Raw genomic sequence first — 19,378 nt, 5'->3', positions numbered from 1 at the left:
AATTACCAAAGACTCCAGCCACCTTAGACTGTTCTCGCTGCTACCGGGCGGCAAGCGATACCGGAGTGCCAAGTCTAGGTCCAAGAACAGCTTAACAGCTTCTACCCCCAAAGCCATAAGACTCCTGAACAGCTAATCAAAATGGCCACCCAGACTTTTTTGCATTAACCCCCTTTGTTTTATTGTCACTTCACCTACATTGGTGGAAAAAGTAACCAATTGTCAAACATACCTTAATAGAAAGTTACTCAAATAAAATTGAAAGTCACCCAGTGAAATACTACTTCAGTAAAAGTCTCAAAGTATTTGGTTGTAAATATACTTGCAGTAAGTATCAAAAAGTAAATGTAATTGCTCAATTTTACTTAAGTATGCAAAAGTAAAAAATCTTTTCAAATTCCTTATATTAAGGAAAACAGACGACTTCATTTTCTTGTCTTTAAAAAAACAATTCACGGATAGCCAGGGGGCACACTCCAACACTTAGACATCATTACAGATAGCCAGGGGAACACTCCAACACTCAGACATCATTACAGATAGCCAGGGGGCACACTCCAACACTTAGACATCATTACAGATAGCCAGGGGGCACACTCCAACACTTAGACATCATTACAGATAGCCAGGGGGAACACTCCAACACTCCAACATCATTACAGATAGCCAGGGGCACACTCCAACACTTAGACATCATTACAGATAGCCAGGGGAACACTCCAACACTCAGACATCATTACAGATAGCCAGGGGGCACACTCCAACACTTAGACATCATTACAGATAGCCAGGGGCACACTCCAACACTTAGACATCATTACAGATAGCCAGGGGGAACACTCCAACACTCCAACATCATTACAGATAGCCAGGGGCACACTCCAACACTTAGACATCATTACAGATAGCCAGGGGAACACTCCAACACTTAGACATCATTACAGATAGCCAGGGGAACACTCAAACACTTAGACATCATTACAGATAGCCAGGGTAACACTCCAACACTTAGACATCATTACAGATAGCCCGGGGGAACACTCCAACACTCAGACATCATTACAGATAGCCAGGGGAACACTCCAACACTCAGATATCATTACAGATAGCCAGGGGCACACTCCAACACTCAGATATCATTACAGATAGCCAGGGGGCACACTCCAACACTCAGACATCATTACAGATAGCCAGGGGAACACTCCAACACTCAGACATCATTACAGATAGCCAGGGGGACACTCCAACACTCAGACATCATTACAGATAGCCAGGGGAACACTCCAACACTCAGACATCATTACAGATAGCCAGGGTAACACTCCAACACTCAGACATCATTACAGATAGCCAGGGGGACACTCCAACACTCAGACATCATTACAGATAGCCAGGGGAACACTCCAACACTCAGACATCATTACAGATAGCCAGGGGGAACACTCCAACACATAGACATCATTACAGATAGCCCGGGGGAACACTCCCAACACTCAGATATCATTACAGATAGCCAGGGGCACACTCCAACACTCAGACATCATTACAGATAGCCAGGGGAACACTCCAACACTCAGACATCATTACAGATAGCCAGGGGGACACTCCAACACTCAGACATCATTACAGATAGCCAGGGGAACACTCCAACACTCAGACATCATTACAGATAGACATCATTACAGATAGCCAGGGGAACACTCCAACACTCAGATATCATTACAGATAGCCAGGGTAACACTCCAACACTCAGACAGAATTTATGAAAGATGCATGTGTGTTTAGTGAGTCCACCAGATCAGAGGCAGTAGGGATGACAAGGTGTTCTCTTGATAAGTGTGTGAATTGGACCATTTTCCTGTCCTGCTAAGCATTCAACATGTAACAAGTACTTTTTGGGTATAATTATTTATATAAAAAGTAACGTACAGATACCCCAAATTTAAAGTACCTTGACTAACCTGTACCCCCGCACATTAACTCGATACCGGTACCCCCTGTATATAGCCTCCACATTAACTCGATACCGGTACCCCCTGTATATAGCCTCCACATTAACTCGATACCGGTACCCCCTGTATATAGCCTCCACATTAACTCGATACCGGTACCCCCTGTATATAGCCTCCACATTAACTCGATACCGGTACCCCCTGTATATAGCCTCCACATTAACTCGATACCGGTACCCCCTGTATATAGCCTCCACATTAACTCGATACCGGTACCCCCTGTATATAGCCTCCACATTAACTCGATACCGGTACCCCCTGTATATAGCCTCCACATTAACTCGATACCGGTACCCCCTGTATATAGCCTCCACATTAACTCGATACCGGTACCCCCTGTATATAGCCTCCACATTAACTCGATACCGGTACCCCCTGTATATAGCCTCCACATTAACTCGATACCGGTACCCCCTGTATATAGCCTCCACATTAACTCGATACCGGTACCCCCTGTATATAGCCTCCACATTAACTCGATACCGGTACCCCCTGTATATAGCCTCCACATTAACTCGATACCGGTACCCCCTGTATATAGCCTCCACATTAACTCGATACCGGTACCCCCTGTATATAGCCTCCACATTAACTCGATACCGGTACCCCCTGTATATAGCCTCCACATTAACTCGATACCGGTACCCCCTGTATATAGCCTCCACATTAACTCGATACCGGTACCCCCTGTATATAGCCTCGTTATTGTTACTTTTTAGAAAAGTATTACTATTTTATTTTATACTTTAAGTTTACTAAGTAAATATTTTATTATAACTGCATTGTTGGCTAAGGGCTCGTAAGTAAGCATTTCACGGTAAGGTATATGTGACAAATACAATTTGATTTGATGACAGTGTTATGATCATTATGTTATCATTAAGTTATGTCAGCTGTTGTGACATGGTTATAACTGTGTCATAACGTCTTATGATGCTGGTGTCAAGCGTTACCCAAAGGGTTTTCAGTAAAAGAGTAAAAAAAAAAGGCTCAGTCATGTCTTTACAACTTCCCCCTCTCCTCTCTTCCTCCTCCTCCTCCTCTTCTGGGCACCTTCCAGGCAACAAGACAGGTCCCCCTCTCCTCTCTTCCTCCTCCTCTTCTGGGCACCTTCCAGGCAACAAGACAGGTCCCCCTCTCCTCTCTTCCTCCTCCTCCTCTTCTTCTGGGCACCTTCCAGGCAACAAGACAGGTCCCCCTCTCCTCTCTTCCTCCTCCTCCTCCTCTTCCTCTTCTTCTGGGCACCTTCCAGGCAACAAGACAGGTTCTCCTCTCCTCTCTTCCTCCTCCTCCTCCTCTTCTGGGCACCTTCCAGGCAACAAGACAGGTCCCCCTCTCCTCTCTTCCTCCTCCTCCTTCTGGGCACCTTCCAGGCAACAAGACAGGTTCTCCTCTCGTCTCTTCCTCCTCCTCCTCCTCTTCTGGGCACCTTCCAGGCAACAAGACCGGTTCTCCTCTCCTCTCTTCCTCCTCCTCCTCCTTCTGGGCACCTTCCAGGCAACAAGACAGGTCCCCCTCTCCTCTCTTCCTCCTCCTCCTCCTCTTCTGGGCACCTTCCAGGCAACAAGACAGGTCCCCCTCTCCTCTCTTCCTCCTCCTCCTCCTCTTCTGGGCACCTTCCAGGCAACAAGACAGGTTCTCCTCTCCTCTCTTCCTCCTCCTCCTTCTGGGCACCTTCCAGGCAACAAGACAGGTTCTCCTCTCCTCTCTTCCTCCCCTGGGCACCTTCTAGACAACAAGACATGTCCTCCTCTCCTCTCTTCTTCTTCTCCTCTTCCTCCACTGGGCACCTTCTAGACAACAAGACATGTTCTCCTCTCCTCTCTTCCTCCCCTGGGCACCTTCTAGACAACAAGACATGTCCTCCTCTCCTCTCTTCTTCTTCTCCTCTTCCTCCACTGGGCACCTTCTAGACAACAAGACATGTTCTCCTCTCCTCTCTTCCTCTTCTCCTCTTCCTCCACTGGGCACCTTCCAGGCAACAAGACAGGTCCCCCTCTCATCTCTTCCTCCACTGGGCACCTTCTAGACAACAAGACATGTTCTCCTCTCCTCTCTTCTTCTTCTTCTCCTCTTCCTCCACTGGGCACCTTCCAGGCAACAAGACAGCTCCTCCTCTCAACCCCTGCTTTTCTTTCCTCTCTTCAGTGTCCGTTAACCCTCTCCTCTCCTCCCCTCTAGGTGTGTACAGGTCAGAACTCATCCTCTCCCAGGTATAGCGAGGTCATATCTAGATCCAGCATGCATTGCTCTGCCTCAGTCAGTCCATAGGGGGAGTCTCCAGACAGAGGAAGAGACCTACACCTCCCCTTCCTTTGTTCACTGGCAGACACGCTAAATGTGGAGCTGCGCTGCCTCTGCTGCTGTTGGTTATGGCACCCCTGCTGGTCGGAGGTGGTGTTGCAAGACTGAGCTTCTCTCAGCTTCCTGGCCAAGATATTTCTCTGAATCGGGGAAGGGCCTCGACGGTTCCAGTTGTGTTCTGCCCGCTCCGCCCGGTCCGGGGTGAGGTATGCAGGGCAGCCACGAGACCCCACCCCTGGTCCTAATCCTGGTCCACCTATACCTGAAGTCCCACCTCTCTCTCCTCTATCTTCACCACCTTCTCTTCGATCACCAATCCTCCGCCTCTCCCTCTCCAGGGTGAGTTCAGCGTTGCTAAGCAGCTCAGATCCTAACATGGCCGCCGTTGTAGTGTTGGTCTCTGTGTGTTTAGGGTCAGAGATCAAGTAGGTGTTGTTGTTTTCAGCGTGTTTGGGTTTGTTACTGGAAAACAGAGGACATCCAGTCTCCACCCAGGGTCTTCTCCTGTCGTCCCCTGGCCAAAGGGGTCGCGGTTTGGGCCTTGCCCAGTCAGGGGTGCTCTGCTCTGGGATGGGATAGGCTGGGTTCTGGGTCTCCAAGGTTCCTCGGGTCCTACAGCTGCCTTCGGGGAGGGTCCTGGTGCGGGGACCCACCTGAATTAATTAATAGATGAATGTCTGAATTAATCATTAATTGTGCATATATACACTGTCATTTGAGTACAACAATACATACATGAAATATTATCAAGGATTACCTTCCTGGTTGTTATTGGTTATTACCTTCCTGGTTGTTATTGGTTATTACCTTCCTGGTTGTTATTGGTTATTACCTTCCTGGTTGTTATTGGTTATTACCTTCCTGGTTGTTATTGGTTATTACCTTCCTGGTTGTTATTGGTTATTACCTTCCTGGTTGTTATTGGTTATTACCTTCCTGGTTGTTATTGGTTATTACCTGGGTCTGACTCCTCTCCCTGTGGGGGCGACATGGGGCTGCTGGGGGAGGTGGGGGCTTGGTGTCGTGAAAGCTGGATGTCCGTCTGCAGTTTGGGTTTTTCTGGTACGAGTTGGAGGGAACGCCTCCTCCACCCATCCCTCCTAACCCAGTCCTCTCCACCATCTCCACCCAGTCTGCCGTGCGGTCTCGTCGTTGGGAGCTCCCGCCTCCTCCTCCCATCCCTCCTAACCCAGTCCTCTCCACCATCTCCACCCAGTCTGCCGTGCCGTCTCGTCGTTGGGAGCTCCCGCCTCCTCCTCCCCTACCTTCTCTCATGTATCCGGCCACGGGAGGCCCCAGGACGAGCTCCACCCTGGGGCTCAGTCTGTCTGGCAGAGTAACCGAGCTGCGCTGTGGGACCCTGTGCTCGGGGAAAGGGGCGGTGATACGAAACCGGCTCAGATTAGAATCTTCTTCCTGGAGGTCCAGGGGGCTGGGGTTGGGGCTGAGCCCAGGGAGGGTGAACCCTGGCTGGGTAGGAGTGGAGGTGGGGGAGTCCTCCAGAAGAGTGTCGTGGACAGGGCTCTGTGAGACGTGATAGAGCTGGGTGGCTTCCTTTAAACCTCTCTTCTTCATCTCTTTTAACTGCTGCTGGGCCAGACGGTACCTGGAGAATACAGTCATATAGTTAACCCTACAGCTGCTGGGCCAGACGGTACCTGGAGAATACAGTCATATAGTTAACCCTACAGCTGCTGCTGGGCCAGACGGTACCTGGAGAATACAGTCATATAGTTAACCCTACAGCTGCTGCTGGGCCAGATGGTACCTGGAGAATACAGTCATATAGTTAACCCTACAGCTGCTGCTGGGCCAGACGGTACCTGGAGAATACAGTCATATAGTTAACCCTACAGCTGCTGCTGAACCAGACAGTCATATAGTTAACCCTACAGCTGCTGCTGAACCAGACAGTCATATAGTTAACCCTACAGCTGCTGGGCCAGACGATACCTGGAGAATACAGTCATATAGTTAACCCTACAGCTGCTGCTGAACCAGACGGTACCTGGAGAATACAGTCATATAGTTAACCCTACAGCTGCTGGGCCAGACGGTACCTGGAGAATACAGTCATATAGTTAACCCTACAGCTGCTGCTGAACCAGACGGTACCAGGAGAATACAGTCATATAGTTAACCCTACAGCTGCTGCTGAACCAGACGATACCTGGAGAATACAGTCATATAGTTAACCCTACAGCTGCTGCTGAACCAGACGGTACCTGGAGAATACAGTCATATAGTTAACCCTACAGCTGCTGGGCCAGACGATACCTGGAGAATACAGTCATATAGTTAACCCTACAGCTGCTGCTGAACCAGACAGTACCTGGAGAATACAGTCATATAGTTAACCCTACAGCTGCTGCTGAACCAGACGATACCTGGAGAATACAGTCATATAGTTAACCCTACAGCTGCTGCTGAACCAGACGGTACCTGGAGAATACAGTCATATAGTTAACCCTACAGCTGCTGCTGAACCAGACGATACCTGGAGAATACAGTCATATAGTTAACCCTACAGCTGCTGCTGAACCAGACGGTACCTGGAGTATACAGTCATATAGTTAACCCTACAGCTGCTGCTGAACCAGACGATACCTGGAGAATACAGTCATATAGTTAACCCTACAGCTGCTGCTGAACCAGACGATACCTGGAGAATACAGTCATATAGTTAACCCTACAGCTGCTGCTGAACCAGACGGTACCTGGAGTATACAGTCATATAGTTAACCCTACAGCTGCTGCTGAACCAGACGATACCTGGAGAATACAGTCATATAGTTAACCCTACAGCTGCTGCTGAACCAGACGATACCTGGAGAATACAGTCATATAGTTAACCCTACAGCTGCTGCTGAACCAGACGATACCTGGAGAATACAGTCATATAGTTAACCCTACAGCTGCTGCTGAACCAGACGATACCTGGAGAATACAGTCATATAGTTAACCCTACAGCTGCTGCTGAACCAGACGATACCTGGAGAATACAGTCATATAGTTAACCCTACAGCTGCTGCTGAACCAGACGGTACCTGGAGAATACAGTCATATAGTTAACCCTACAGCTGCTGCTGAACCAGACGATACCTGGAGAATACAGTCATATAGTTAACCCTACAGCTGCTGCTGAACCAGACGGTACCTGGAGTATACAGTCATATAGTTAACCCTACAGCTGCTGCTGAACCAGACGATACCTGGAGAATACAGTCATATAGTTAACCCTACAGCTGCTGCTGAACCAGACGATACCTGGAGAATACAGTCATATAGTTAACCCTACAGCTGCTGCTGAACCAGACGGTACCTGGAGTATACAGTCATATAGTTAACCCTACAGCTGCTGCTGAACCAGACGATACCTGGAGAATACAGTCATATAGTTAACCCTACAGCTGCTGCTGAACCAGACGATACCTGGAGAATACAGTCATATAGTTAACCCTACAGCTGCTGCTGAACCAGACGATACCTGGAGAATACAGTCATATAGTTAACCCTACAGCTGCTGCTGAACCAGACGATACCTGGAGAATACAGTCATATAGTTAACCCTACAGCTGCTGCTGAACCAGACGGTACCTGGAGAATACAGTCATTTAGTTAACCCTACAGCTGCTGGGCCAGACGATACCTGGAGAATACAGTCATATAGTTAACCCTACAGCTGCTGCTGAACCAGACGGTACCTGGAGAATACAGTCATATAGTTAACCCTACAGCTGCTGCTGAACCAGACGGTACCTGGAGAATACAGTCATATAGTTAACCCTACAGCTGCTGCTGAACCAGACGGTACCTGGAGAATACAGTCATATAGTTAACCCTACAGCTGCTGCTGAACCAGACGATACCTGGAGAATACAGTCATATAGTTAACCCTACAGCTGCTGGGCCAGACGATACCTGGAGAATACAGTCATATAGTTAACCCTACAGCTGCTGCTGAACCCTGGATAGAATACAGTCATATAGTTAACCCTACAGCTGCTGCTGAACCAGACAGTCATATAGTTAACCCTACAGCTGCTGCTGAACCAGACGATACCTGGAGAATACAGTCATATAGTTAACCCTACAGCTGCTGCTGAACCAGACGATACCTGGAGAATACAGTCATATAGTTAACCCTACAGCTGCTGCTGAACCAGACAGTCATATAGTTAACCCTACAGCTGCTGAACCAGACGGTACCTGGAGAATACAGTCATATAGTTAACCCTACAGCTGCTGCTGAACCAGACGGTACCTGGAGAATACAGTCATATAGTTAACCCTACAGCTGCTGCTGAACCAGACAGTCATATAGTTAACCCTACAGCTGCTGCTGAACCAGACGATACCTGGAGAATACAGTCATATAGTTAACCCTACAGCTGCTGCTGAACCAGACGGTACCTGGAGAATACAGTCATATAGTTAACCCTACAGCTGCTGCTGAACCAGACGATACCTGGAGAATACAGTCATATAGTTAACCCTACAGCTGCTGCTGAACCAGACAGTCATATAGTTAACCCTACAGGTGCTGCTGAACCAGACGATACCTGGAGAATACAGTCATATAGTTAACCCTACAGCTGCTGCTGAACCAGACGGTACCTGGAGAATACAGTCATATAGTTAACCCTACAGCTGCTGCTGAACCAGACAGTCATATAGTTAACCCTACAGCTGCTGAATCAGACGGTACCTGGAGAATACAGTCATATAGTTAACCCTACAGCTGCTGCTGAACCAGACGATACCTGGAGAATACAGTCATATAGTTAACCCTACAGCTGCTGCTGAACCAGACGATACCTGGAGAATACAGTCATATAGTTAACCCTACAGCTGCTGGGCCAGACGATACCTGGAGAATACAGTCATATAGTTAACCCTACAGCTGCTGCTGAACCAGACGGTACCTGGAGAATACAGTCATATAGTTAACCCTACAGCTGCTGCTGAACCAGACGGTACCTGGAGAATACAGTCATATAGTTAACCCTACAGCTGCTGGGCCAGACGGTACCTGGAGAATACAGTCATATAGTTAACCCTACAGCTGCTGGGCCAGACGGTACCTGGAGAATACAGTCATATAGTTAACCCTACAGCTGCTGCTGAACCAGACGATACCTGGAGAATACAGTCATATAGTTAACCCTACAGCTGCTGCTGAACCAGACAGTCATATAGTTAACCCTACAGCTGCTGCTGAACCAGACGGTACCTGGAGAATACAGTCATATAGTTAACCCTACAGCTGCTGCTGAACCAGACGGTACCTGGAGAATACAGTCATATAGTTAACCCTACAGCTGCTGCTGAACCAGACGGTACCTGGAGAATACAGTCATATAGTTAACCCTACAGCTGCTGCTGAACCAGACAGTACCTGGAAAATACAGTCATATAGTTAACCCTACAGCTGCTGCTGAACCAGACGGTACCTGGAGAATACAGTCATATAGTTAACCCTACAGCTGCTGCTGAACCAGACGATACCTGGAGAATACAGTCATATAGTTAACCCTACAGCTGCTGGGCCAGACGGTACCTGGAGAATACAGTCATATAGTTAACCCTACAGCTGCTGCTGAACCAGACGGTACCTGGAGAATACAGTCATATAGTTAACCCTACAGCTGCTGCTGAACCAGACGGTACCTGAAGAATACAGTCATATAGTTAACCCTACAGCTGCTGCTGAACCAGACGGTACCTGGAGAATACAGTCATATAGTTAACCCTACAGCTGCTGGGCCAGACGATACCTGGAGAATACAGTCATATAGTTAACCCTACAGCTGCTGCTGAACCAGACAGTCATATAGTTAACCCTACAGCTGCTGCTGAACCCTGGACAGAATACAGTCATATAGTTAACCCTACAGCTGCTGCTGAACCAGACGATACCTGGAGAATACAGTCATATAGTTAACCCTACAGCTGCTGCTGAACCAGACGGTACCTGGAGAATACAGTCATATAGTTAACCCTACAGCTGCTGCTGGGCCAGACGGTACCTGGAGAATACAGTCATATAGTTAACCCTACAGCTGCTGCTGAACCAGACGATACCTGGAGAATACAGTCATATAGTTAACCCTACAGCTGCTGCTGAACCAGACGGTACCTGGAGAATACAGTCATATAGTTAACCCTACAGCTGCTGGGCCAGACGATACCTGGAGAATACAGTCATATAGTTAACCCTACAGCTGCTGCTGAACCAGACGGTACCTGGAGAATACAGTCATATAGTTAACCCTACAGCTGCTGCTGAACCAGACGATACCTGGAGAATACAGTCATATAGTTAACCCTACAGCTGCTGCTGAACCAGACGATACCTGGAGAATACAGTCATATAGTTAACCCTACAGCTGCTGCTGAACCAGACGATACCTGGAGAATACAGTCATATAGTTAACCCTACAGCTGCTGCTGAACCAGACGATACCTGGAGAATACAGTCATATAGTTAACCCTACAGCTGCTGGGCCAGACGGTACCTGGAGAATACAGTCATATAGTTAACCCTACAGCTGCTGGGCCAGACGATACCTGGAGAATACAGTCATATAGTTAACCCTACAGCTGCTGCTGAACCAGACGATACCTGGAGAATACAGTCATATAGTTAACCCTACAGCTGCTGCTGAACCAGACAGTCATATAGTTAACCCTACAGCTGCTGCTGAACCAGACGGTACCTGGAGAATACAGTCATATAGTTAACCCTACAGCTGCTGGGCCAGACGATACCTGGAGAATACAGTCATATAGTTAACCCTACAGCTGCTGCTGAACCAGACAGTCATATAGTTAACCCTACAGCTGCTGCTGAACCAGACGGTACCTGGAGAATACAGTCATATAGTTAACCCTACAGCTGCTGCTGAACCAGACAGTACCTGGAGAATACAGTCATATAGTTAACCCTACAGCTGCTGCTGAACCAGACGATACCTGGAGAATACAGTCATATAGTTAACCCTACAGCTGCTGCTGAACCAGACGGTACCTGGAGAATACAGTCATATAGTTAACCCTACAGCTGCTGGGCCAGACGATACCTGGAGAATACAGTCATATAGTTAACCCTACAGCTGCTGCTGAACCAGACAGTCATATAGTTAACCCTACAGCTGCTGCTGAACCAGACAGTCATATAGTCAGAAGGTTATTATTTCAATTGATCAGCAGTTTTAAAAGGTGTTGCTGAATCCAAGCGAGAGAATGAATAGGTTTATTAGTGCGCTTGTTTCAGTAAACATGCTGACTAGCCCGTCCGTGTGCTCCATCGTGCGCATGTTGATTTTGTCCTGGACACGCAGGTTGATTTTGTCCTGGACACGCATGTTGATTTTGTCCTGGACACGCAGGTTGATTTTGTCGTGGACACGCAGGTTGAAGTATCAAAACAAAGTCTGAACAAACTGTTTTCATTTGGGGACAGAAACACATGAAACACTCATGGTAATTTAGGTTGCTAGGTTGCTGTTGCTAGGTAATTTGTCCCGGGATATAAACATTGGGTTGTTATTTTACCTGAAATACTTATTTTCCTGGATCTTTGTAGAATTTTGAGTCACACAGAAGCGTGTGTTCTCTACGATAATGAATCCACAGATGAAAGGGGAAGTCAGTCTTCTGTGGAATTTATATGGCAGTTGGCAACCAACTTTAAGGTGCATTATCACCACCAACCGGACTGGAGTGTGGACCTCAGTTCAGCTTTTAAATCACCCACGTGAGTATGTGCCTCTAACAACCAATGAGGAGATGGGAGAGGCGGGACTTGCAGCACATCAAGTGCTACAGGAACAAAGTTCTATTTTGGCGCCTGGCTTCGCAGATGCTTGACGACGACCAGTTTGGATAAAATGATTGGAAAAAAACGTGTATATTTATTATACAACATTCACACACTTAACGCAAGTGGTCAGCATCTACCCCTAGTTATTCCCCGTACTTCAGCATCTACCCCTAGTTATTCCCCGTACTTCAGCATCTACCCCTAGTTATTCCCCGTACTTCAGCATCTACCCCTAGTTATTCCCCGTACTTCAGCATCTACCCCTAGTTATTCCCCGTACTTCAGCATCTACCCCTAGTTATTCCCCGTACTTCAGCATCTACCCCTAGTTATTCCCCGTACTTCAGCATCTACCCCTAGTTATTCCCCGTACTTCAGCATCTACCCCTAGTTATTCCCCGTACTTCAGCATCTACCCCTAGTTATTCCCCGTACTTCAGCATCTACCCCTAGTTATTCCCCGTACTTCAGCATCTACCCCTAGTTATTCCCCGTACTTCAGCATCTACCCCTAGTTATTCCCCGTACTTCAGCATCTACCCCTAGTTATTCCCCGTACTTCAGCATCTACCCCTAGTTATTCCCCGTACTTCAGCATCTACCCCTAGTTATTCCCCGTACTTCAGCATCTACCCCTAGTTATTCCCCGTACTTCAGCATCTACCCCTAGTTATTCCCCGTACTTCAGCATCTACCCCTAGTTATTCCCCGTATTTCAGCATCTACCCCTAGTTATTCCCCGTACTTCAGCATCTACCCCTAGTTATTCCCCGTACTTCAGCATCTACCCCTAGTTATTCCCCGTACTTCAGCATCTACCCCTAGTTATTCCCCGTATTTCAGCATCTACCCCTAGTTATTCCCCGTACTTCAGCATCTACCCCTAGTTATTCCCCGTACTTCAGCTAGAATACTACAGTTATTCCCCATACTTCAGCTAGAACACTACAGTTATTCCCCGTACTTCAGCATCTAACCCTACAGTTATTCCCCGTACTTCAGCTAGAACACTACAGTTATTCCCCGTACTTCAGCATCTAACCCTACAGTTATTCCCCGTACTTCAGCTAGAACACTACAGTTATTCCCCGTACTTCAGCATCTAACCCTACAGTTATTCCCTGTACTTCAGCTAGTACACTACAGTTATTCCCTGTACTTCAGCTAGAACACTACAGTTATTCCCTGTACTTCAGCTAGTACACTACAGTTATTCCCCGTACTTCTGACTCAGACCACTACAGTTATTCCCCGTACTTCTGACTCAGACCACTACAGTTATTCCCCGTACTTCTGACTCAGAACACTACAGTTATTCCCCGTACTTTAGCATCTAACCCTACAGTTATTCCCCGTACTTCAGCTAGAACACTACAGTTATTCCCCGTACTTCAGCTAGAACACTAGTTATTCCCCGTACTTCTGACTCAGACCACTACAGTTATTCCCCGTACTTCAGCTAGAACACTAGTTATTCCCCATACTTCTGACTCAGACCACTACAGTTATTCCCCGTACTTCAGCTAGAACACTACAGTTATTCCCCGTACTTCAGCTAGAACACTAGTTATTCCCCGTACTTCTGACTCAGACCACTACAGTTATTCCCCATACTTCTGACTCAGACCACTACAGTTATTCCCCATACTTCTGACTCAGACCACTACAGTTATTCCCCATACTTCTGACTCAGACCACTACAGTTATTCCCCATACTTCTGACTCAGACCACTACAGTTATTTCCTGTACTTTTGACTCAGAACAGTCCTAAAGCCTTTTAAAAAATATGAATATATATATATATATAAATACACGTTTTTTGTTCAATGTTTCGCAGACAACACATCAATTGTCAGTTATGAGATGGTTAGTTCCAGCCAAGCAATCTGATTGGTCAAAATAGGGATTTGACTGTGGAGCACACAGTATTTTGTGAACATACATTAATAGTAATACATTAAATTAACAAACCAACTCTACCTACCCAAAGATTGGCGGTAGCACCTTCTGTCCCGATGGAGACAGTCTATCTGGGTCCTGCACCAGGGGAATAACCAGAGGAGGGGGTTGAGGCAGAGGTTTGCACCCCAGGTTAGGCCTTTCGTTCTGGGCTAGCCCTGGCCCTGTGCCCCCCTGGCTGTCGGAGAGGCTGGGTCTCTGGAGGCTGTTCCCACAGATGGAGGCCTCGTCAGAGAGTTTACGTCCCCCAGGTGAGTGCATAGATCCGCGACGGACCGAGCTACACTGGGGTGTCCGGCAGAGTTTACGCCACAGGGTGACCAGGATGGTCGCTAGGATGACCGCCAGACACAGGGATATACCGGCCACGACTACCAGGTTACCACCGAGAAAGGAGGAGGCTGGAGGAGGCGGGAGGGACGGAGAGGGAGCGGGAAGGACTGGAAAACAGAGAGAGATCGAAAGAGGAAGTGAGAGTAGAAAGAGAGAGAAATAGATGAGGGAATGGGGACAAGAGAAACAAGGTGAAGTTAGATGATTGAGTAAATCAGTATGACATCATTGAGGATAAGCCTATGAGCATAAGACAATGAAAATATGTATTTTTAACTAATATGTTTTAGTTAAAAAGATGTCTTTTCACGTCTTGTGGTGATAGGGAAGTGACATTACTGGGGATAAAGATAAAACAGAAAGGAGAGAGAGAGTTGGAGGGAGATACTGCATGACTGAAGATATGAGGAAATGATAGAAACAGAGTTGTAAAGGAGAGAGAGAGTTGACATTAGACAACATACCTGTACAGTCTTCCAGTGAGCAGAGAGACTGTTCCTTGACCATGCCGGTGCACTGCATACTTCCACCACCGGAGGGCAGCAGACACTCTCGCACTCTCTCCCTCACCCCCTCTCCACAGCTCACACTGCACACGCTCCACGCCTGCCACACACCCCATGACTCTACGGAGAGGGGGGGCAAGAGTTTTTTGGGGGATCGAGCGAGAGATCACATACAGTAGCTCTCTAGCTGCTGAAACAAAATGCTGGTCAGTGCTGGTCTGATGCTGGTCAGTGCTGGTCTGATGCTGGTCAGTGCTGGTCTGATGCTGGTCAGATGCTGGTCAGTGCTGGTCAGATGCTGGTCAGTGCTGGTCTGATGCTGGTCAGTGCTGGTCTGATGCTGGTCAGTGCTGGTCTGATGCTGGTCAGTGCTGGTCTGATGCTGGTCAGTGCTGGTCTGATGCTGGTCAGTGCTGGTCTGATGCTGGTCAGATGCTGGTCAGATGATGGTCTGATGATGGTCTGTGCTGGTCTGATGCTGATCAGTACTGGTCAGATGCTGGTCAGTGCTGGTCAGATGCTGGTCAGTGCTGGTCAGATGCTGGTCTGATGATGGTCTGATGATGGTCTGTGCTGGTCAGTGCTGGTCAGATGCTGGTCAGATGCTGGTCAGATGCTGGTCAGTGCTGGACTGATGCTGGTCAAGCTTTTTCTGATGCTGGCCGAGCTAGCATTGAGTTAAGGTTAAGGTTAGGGCTAGAATATAGCAGTTAGGGTTTGCGTTCAGGGTTAGGGGTGGAGGGACATGGTTGGGTCAGGGTTAGGGGTGTTGGGTCAGGGGTGTAGGGACATGGTTGGGTCAGGTTTAGGAGTGTTGGGTCAGGGGTGTTGGGTCAGGGTTAGGGGTGTAGGGACATGGTTGGGTCAGGGTTAGGGGTGTAGGGACATGGTTGGGTCAGGGATAGGAGTGTTGGGTCAGGGGTGTTGGGTCAGGGTTAGGGGTGTAGGGACATGGTTGGGTCAGGGTTAGGGGTGTAGGGACATGGTTGGGTCAGGGTTAGGAGTGTTGGGTCAGGGGTGTTGGGTCAGGGTTAGGGGTGTAGGGACATGGTTGGGTCAGGGTTAGGGGTGTTGGGTCAGGGTTGGGTCAGGGTTAGGGGTGTTGGGTCAGGGTTAGGGGTGTAGGGACATGGTTGGGTCAGGGTTAGGGGTGTTGGGTCAGGGTTAGGGGTGTAGGGACATGGTTGGGTCAGGGTTAGGGGTGTAGGGACATGGTTGGGTCAGGGTTAGGGGTGTTGGGTCAGGGTTAGGGGTGTAGGGACATGGTTGGGTCAGGGTTAGGGGTGTAGGGACATGGTTGGGTCAGGGTTAGGGATGTTGGGTCAGGGTTAGGGGTGTAGGGACATGGTTGGATCAGGGTTAGGGGTGTAGGGACATGGTTGGGTCAGGGTTAGGGGTGTTGGGTCAGGGTTAGGGCTGTAGGGACATGGTTGGGTCAGGGTTAGGAGTGTTGGATCAGGGGTGTTGGGTCAGGGTTAGGGGTGGAGGGACATGGTTGGGTCAGGGTTAGGAGTGTTGGGTCAGGGTTGGGTCAGGGTTAGGGGTGTAAAGACATGGTTGGGTCAGGGTTGGGGGTGTTGGTCAGGGGTGTTGGGTCAGGGTTAGGGGTGTAGGGACATGGTTGGGTCAGGGTTAGGGGTGTTGGGTCAGGGTTAGGGGTGTAGGGACATGGTTGGGTCAGGGTTAGGGGTGTTGGGTCAGGATTAGGGATGTAGGGACATGGTTGGGTCAGGGTTAGGGGTGTTGGGTCAGGGTTAGGGGTGTAGGGACATGGTTGGGTCAGGGTTAGGGTCAGGGTTAGGGGTGTAGGGACATGGTTGGGTCAGGGTTAGGGGTGTTGGGTCAGGGGTGTAGGGACATGGTTGGGTCAGGGTTAGGGCTGTAGGGACATGGTTGGGTCAGGGTTAGGGGTGTTGGGTCAGGGTTAGGGGTGTAGGGACATGGTTGGGTCAGGGTTAGGGGTGTAGGGACATGGTTGGGTCAGGGTTAGGGGTGTTGGGTCAGGGTTAGGGGTGTAGGGACATGGTTGGGTCAGGGTTAGGGGTGTAGGGTCAGGGTTAGGGGTGTAGGGACATGGTTGGGTCAGGGTTAGGGGTGTTGGGTTAGGGGTGTAGGGACATGGTTGGATCAGGGTTAGGGGTGTAGGGACATGGTTGGGTCAGGGTTAGGGGTGTTGGGTCAGGGTTAGGGGTGTAGGGACATGGTTGGGTCAGGGTTAGGGCTGTAGGGACATGGTTGGGTCAGGGTTAGGAGTGTTGGATCAGGGGTGTTGGGTCAGGGTTAGGGGTGGAGGGACATGGTTGGGTCAGGGTTAGGGGTGTTGGGTCAGGGTTGGGAGTGTTGGGTCAGGGTTGGGTCAGGGTTAGGAGTGTTGGGTCAGGGTTGGGTCAGGGTTAGGGGTGTTGGGTCAGGGTTGGGAGTGTAGGGACATGGTTGGGTCAGGGTTAGGAGTGTTGGGTCAGGGTTGGGTTAGGGGTGTAAAGACATGGTTGGGTCAGGGTTGGGGGTGTTGGTCAGGGGTGTTGGGTCAGGGTTAGGGGTGTAGGGACATGGTTGGGTCAGGGTTAGGGGTGTTGGGTCAGGGGTAGGGGTGTAGGGACATGGTTGGGTCAGGGTTAGGGGTGTTGGGTCAGGATTAGGGGTGTAGGGACATGGTTGGGTCAGGGTTAGGGGTGTAGGGACATGGTTGGGTCAGGGTTAGGGGTGTAGGGTCAGGGTTAGGGGTGTAGGGACATGGTTGGGTCAGGGTTAGGGGTGTTGGGTCAGGGTTAGGGGTGTAGGGACATGGTTGGGTCAGGGTTAGGGCTGTAGGGACATGGTTGGGTCAGGGTTAGGAGTGTTGGATCAGGGGTGTTGGGTCAGGGTTAGGGGTGGAGGGACATGGTTGGGTCAGGGTTAGGAGTGTTGGGTCAGGGGTGTTGGGTCAGGGTTAGGGGTGTAGGGACATGGTTGGGTCAGGGTTAGGGGTGTAGGGACATGGTTGGGTCAGGGTTAGGGGTGTTGGGTCAGGGTTAGGGGTGTAGGGACATGGTTGGGTCAGGGTTAGGAGTGTTGGGTCAGGGTTAGGGGTGTAGGGACATGGTTGGGTCAGGTTTAGGGGTGTTGGGTCAGGTTTAGGGGTGTTGGGTCAGGGTTAGGGGTGTAGGGACATGGGTCAGGGTTAGGGGTGTTGGGTCAGGGTTAGGGGTGTTGGGTCATGGTTGGGTCAGGGTTAGGGGTGAAGGGTCATGGTTGGGTCAGGGGTCATGGTTGGGTCAGGGTAAAGTTGTGTTCCTACCTGCGTTCCGGTTTACCACCAGGCAGGTCTGTGCTGGACTCGGGGAGCGGCTGAAGTTGAGCACAAATCTGAAGCAGTATTTATTCCTTCCTGGGTCAAACACCGAACAGTTGAATTCTGTCTCGTTCTCCCCCTGTGTCAGCCAATTAAACGCCAGTGGAACGGAGGGGGGCGGGCCCTCTGCCCCTACACCCCCTTCACCTGCTCCCCCCGCCCCCGTGCCCACCTTTCCCTCGGACCCCACACCTCCGTCCCGGAATAAGAGGACCTTGCCGCTGATCAGAGCACAGGGAGGGGTCACCAGGCGCACAGATATCGCTCCCTCACAGCCTGACCTGGACGAGGAGGAGGAGGAGAATCCTTACAAAAAGACATCTATAATGTTTAAACTGGCTGCAGAAGTTGTGCCAGGATTGAATCACTGCCACCTAGTGAGGTTAGCATAGGGCTAACATGCACCATGTTATCTTATGGGACCAGCTACAAGTTCGCTTTCTGTCACATGCAAGTAAATCGACAATTTAGATTGGCTGATTCGCATTATGTGCGTGAGAACTTGTTTAACTTTTAAATGCTTGCTTATGTTTGCAAGTATGGCCCCACAGTATTTTGGTTCAATACAATTCTTTGCAAAAGTGTGTGTGTGTGTGATTCTGTGTGTACCTGTAGGAGTTTATGTTGTCCACCAGTAGCTTATAGGAGAAGATCCTGGAGAGGTAGAGAGGGCCAGATGACTTGACATCTTGGTTTGTGTGAGGGGAGCGCAGCGCCACCCTGTAATCAAATAAAATACAACTTTATTTATACCACACATTTCCAACAATACATTGCAGTGCTTCACACTCACATAAAACAGGTAATACATTTTTTAGACAAGAAGTAAATAGACGACCGCCCACAGGTAAAATGTGACACAGCATGACTAAGCAAAATGCCATGCTGTATATAATACACACTCAGTAGACAGTTTATTAGGTACACCATCCCATTCAGGAAATTGGTTCCCTCCTACAGACAGTGAGTCACGTGTCTTGCTAAATAAAGCAGGCAGGCAGGCATCAAGACATTCAGTTACTGTTCAGTTGAAAGTTAGAATGGACAGAACTAGTGACCTAAGAGACTTTGAGCGTGGTACGATCGTCGGTGTGCCAGGCGCTCCGG

The 19,378-nt window shown here is 49.1% G+C and overlaps 1 protein-coding gene across 1 annotated transcript in view; it reads right to left on the bottom strand.

The window, feature by feature from the left end:
* Positions 1-4,173: 4,173 nt before the first annotated feature.
* Positions 4,174-19,378, bottom strand: part of thsd1 (thrombospondin, type I, domain containing 1) — a 42,935-nt gene continuing 27,730 nt past the window's right edge. The window contains exons 6-11 of the mRNA XM_020472837.2: positions 18,881-18,991; positions 18,218-18,552; positions 14,899-15,060; positions 14,127-14,541; positions 5,274-5,922; positions 4,174-4,969 (exon numbers count right to left, since the gene is read on the bottom strand). Coding sequence (XP_020328426.2) covers positions 4,205-4,969; positions 5,274-5,922; positions 14,127-14,541; positions 14,899-15,060; positions 18,218-18,552; positions 18,881-18,991 — 2,437 coding nt within the window. The 3' untranslated portion in view covers positions 4,174-4,204. The remainder of the gene's footprint in view (positions 4,970-5,273; positions 5,923-14,126; positions 14,542-14,898; positions 15,061-18,217; positions 18,553-18,880; positions 18,992-19,378) is intronic.

Source organism: Oncorhynchus kisutch, linkage group LG29 (genome assembly GCF_002021735.2).
Source record: "Oncorhynchus kisutch isolate 150728-3 linkage group LG29, Okis_V2, whole genome shotgun sequence".
Lineage (NCBI taxonomy): Eukaryota > Metazoa > Chordata > Actinopteri > Salmoniformes > Salmonidae > Oncorhynchus > Oncorhynchus kisutch.
This window is presented reverse-complemented; position numbering and strand designations above follow the sequence as displayed.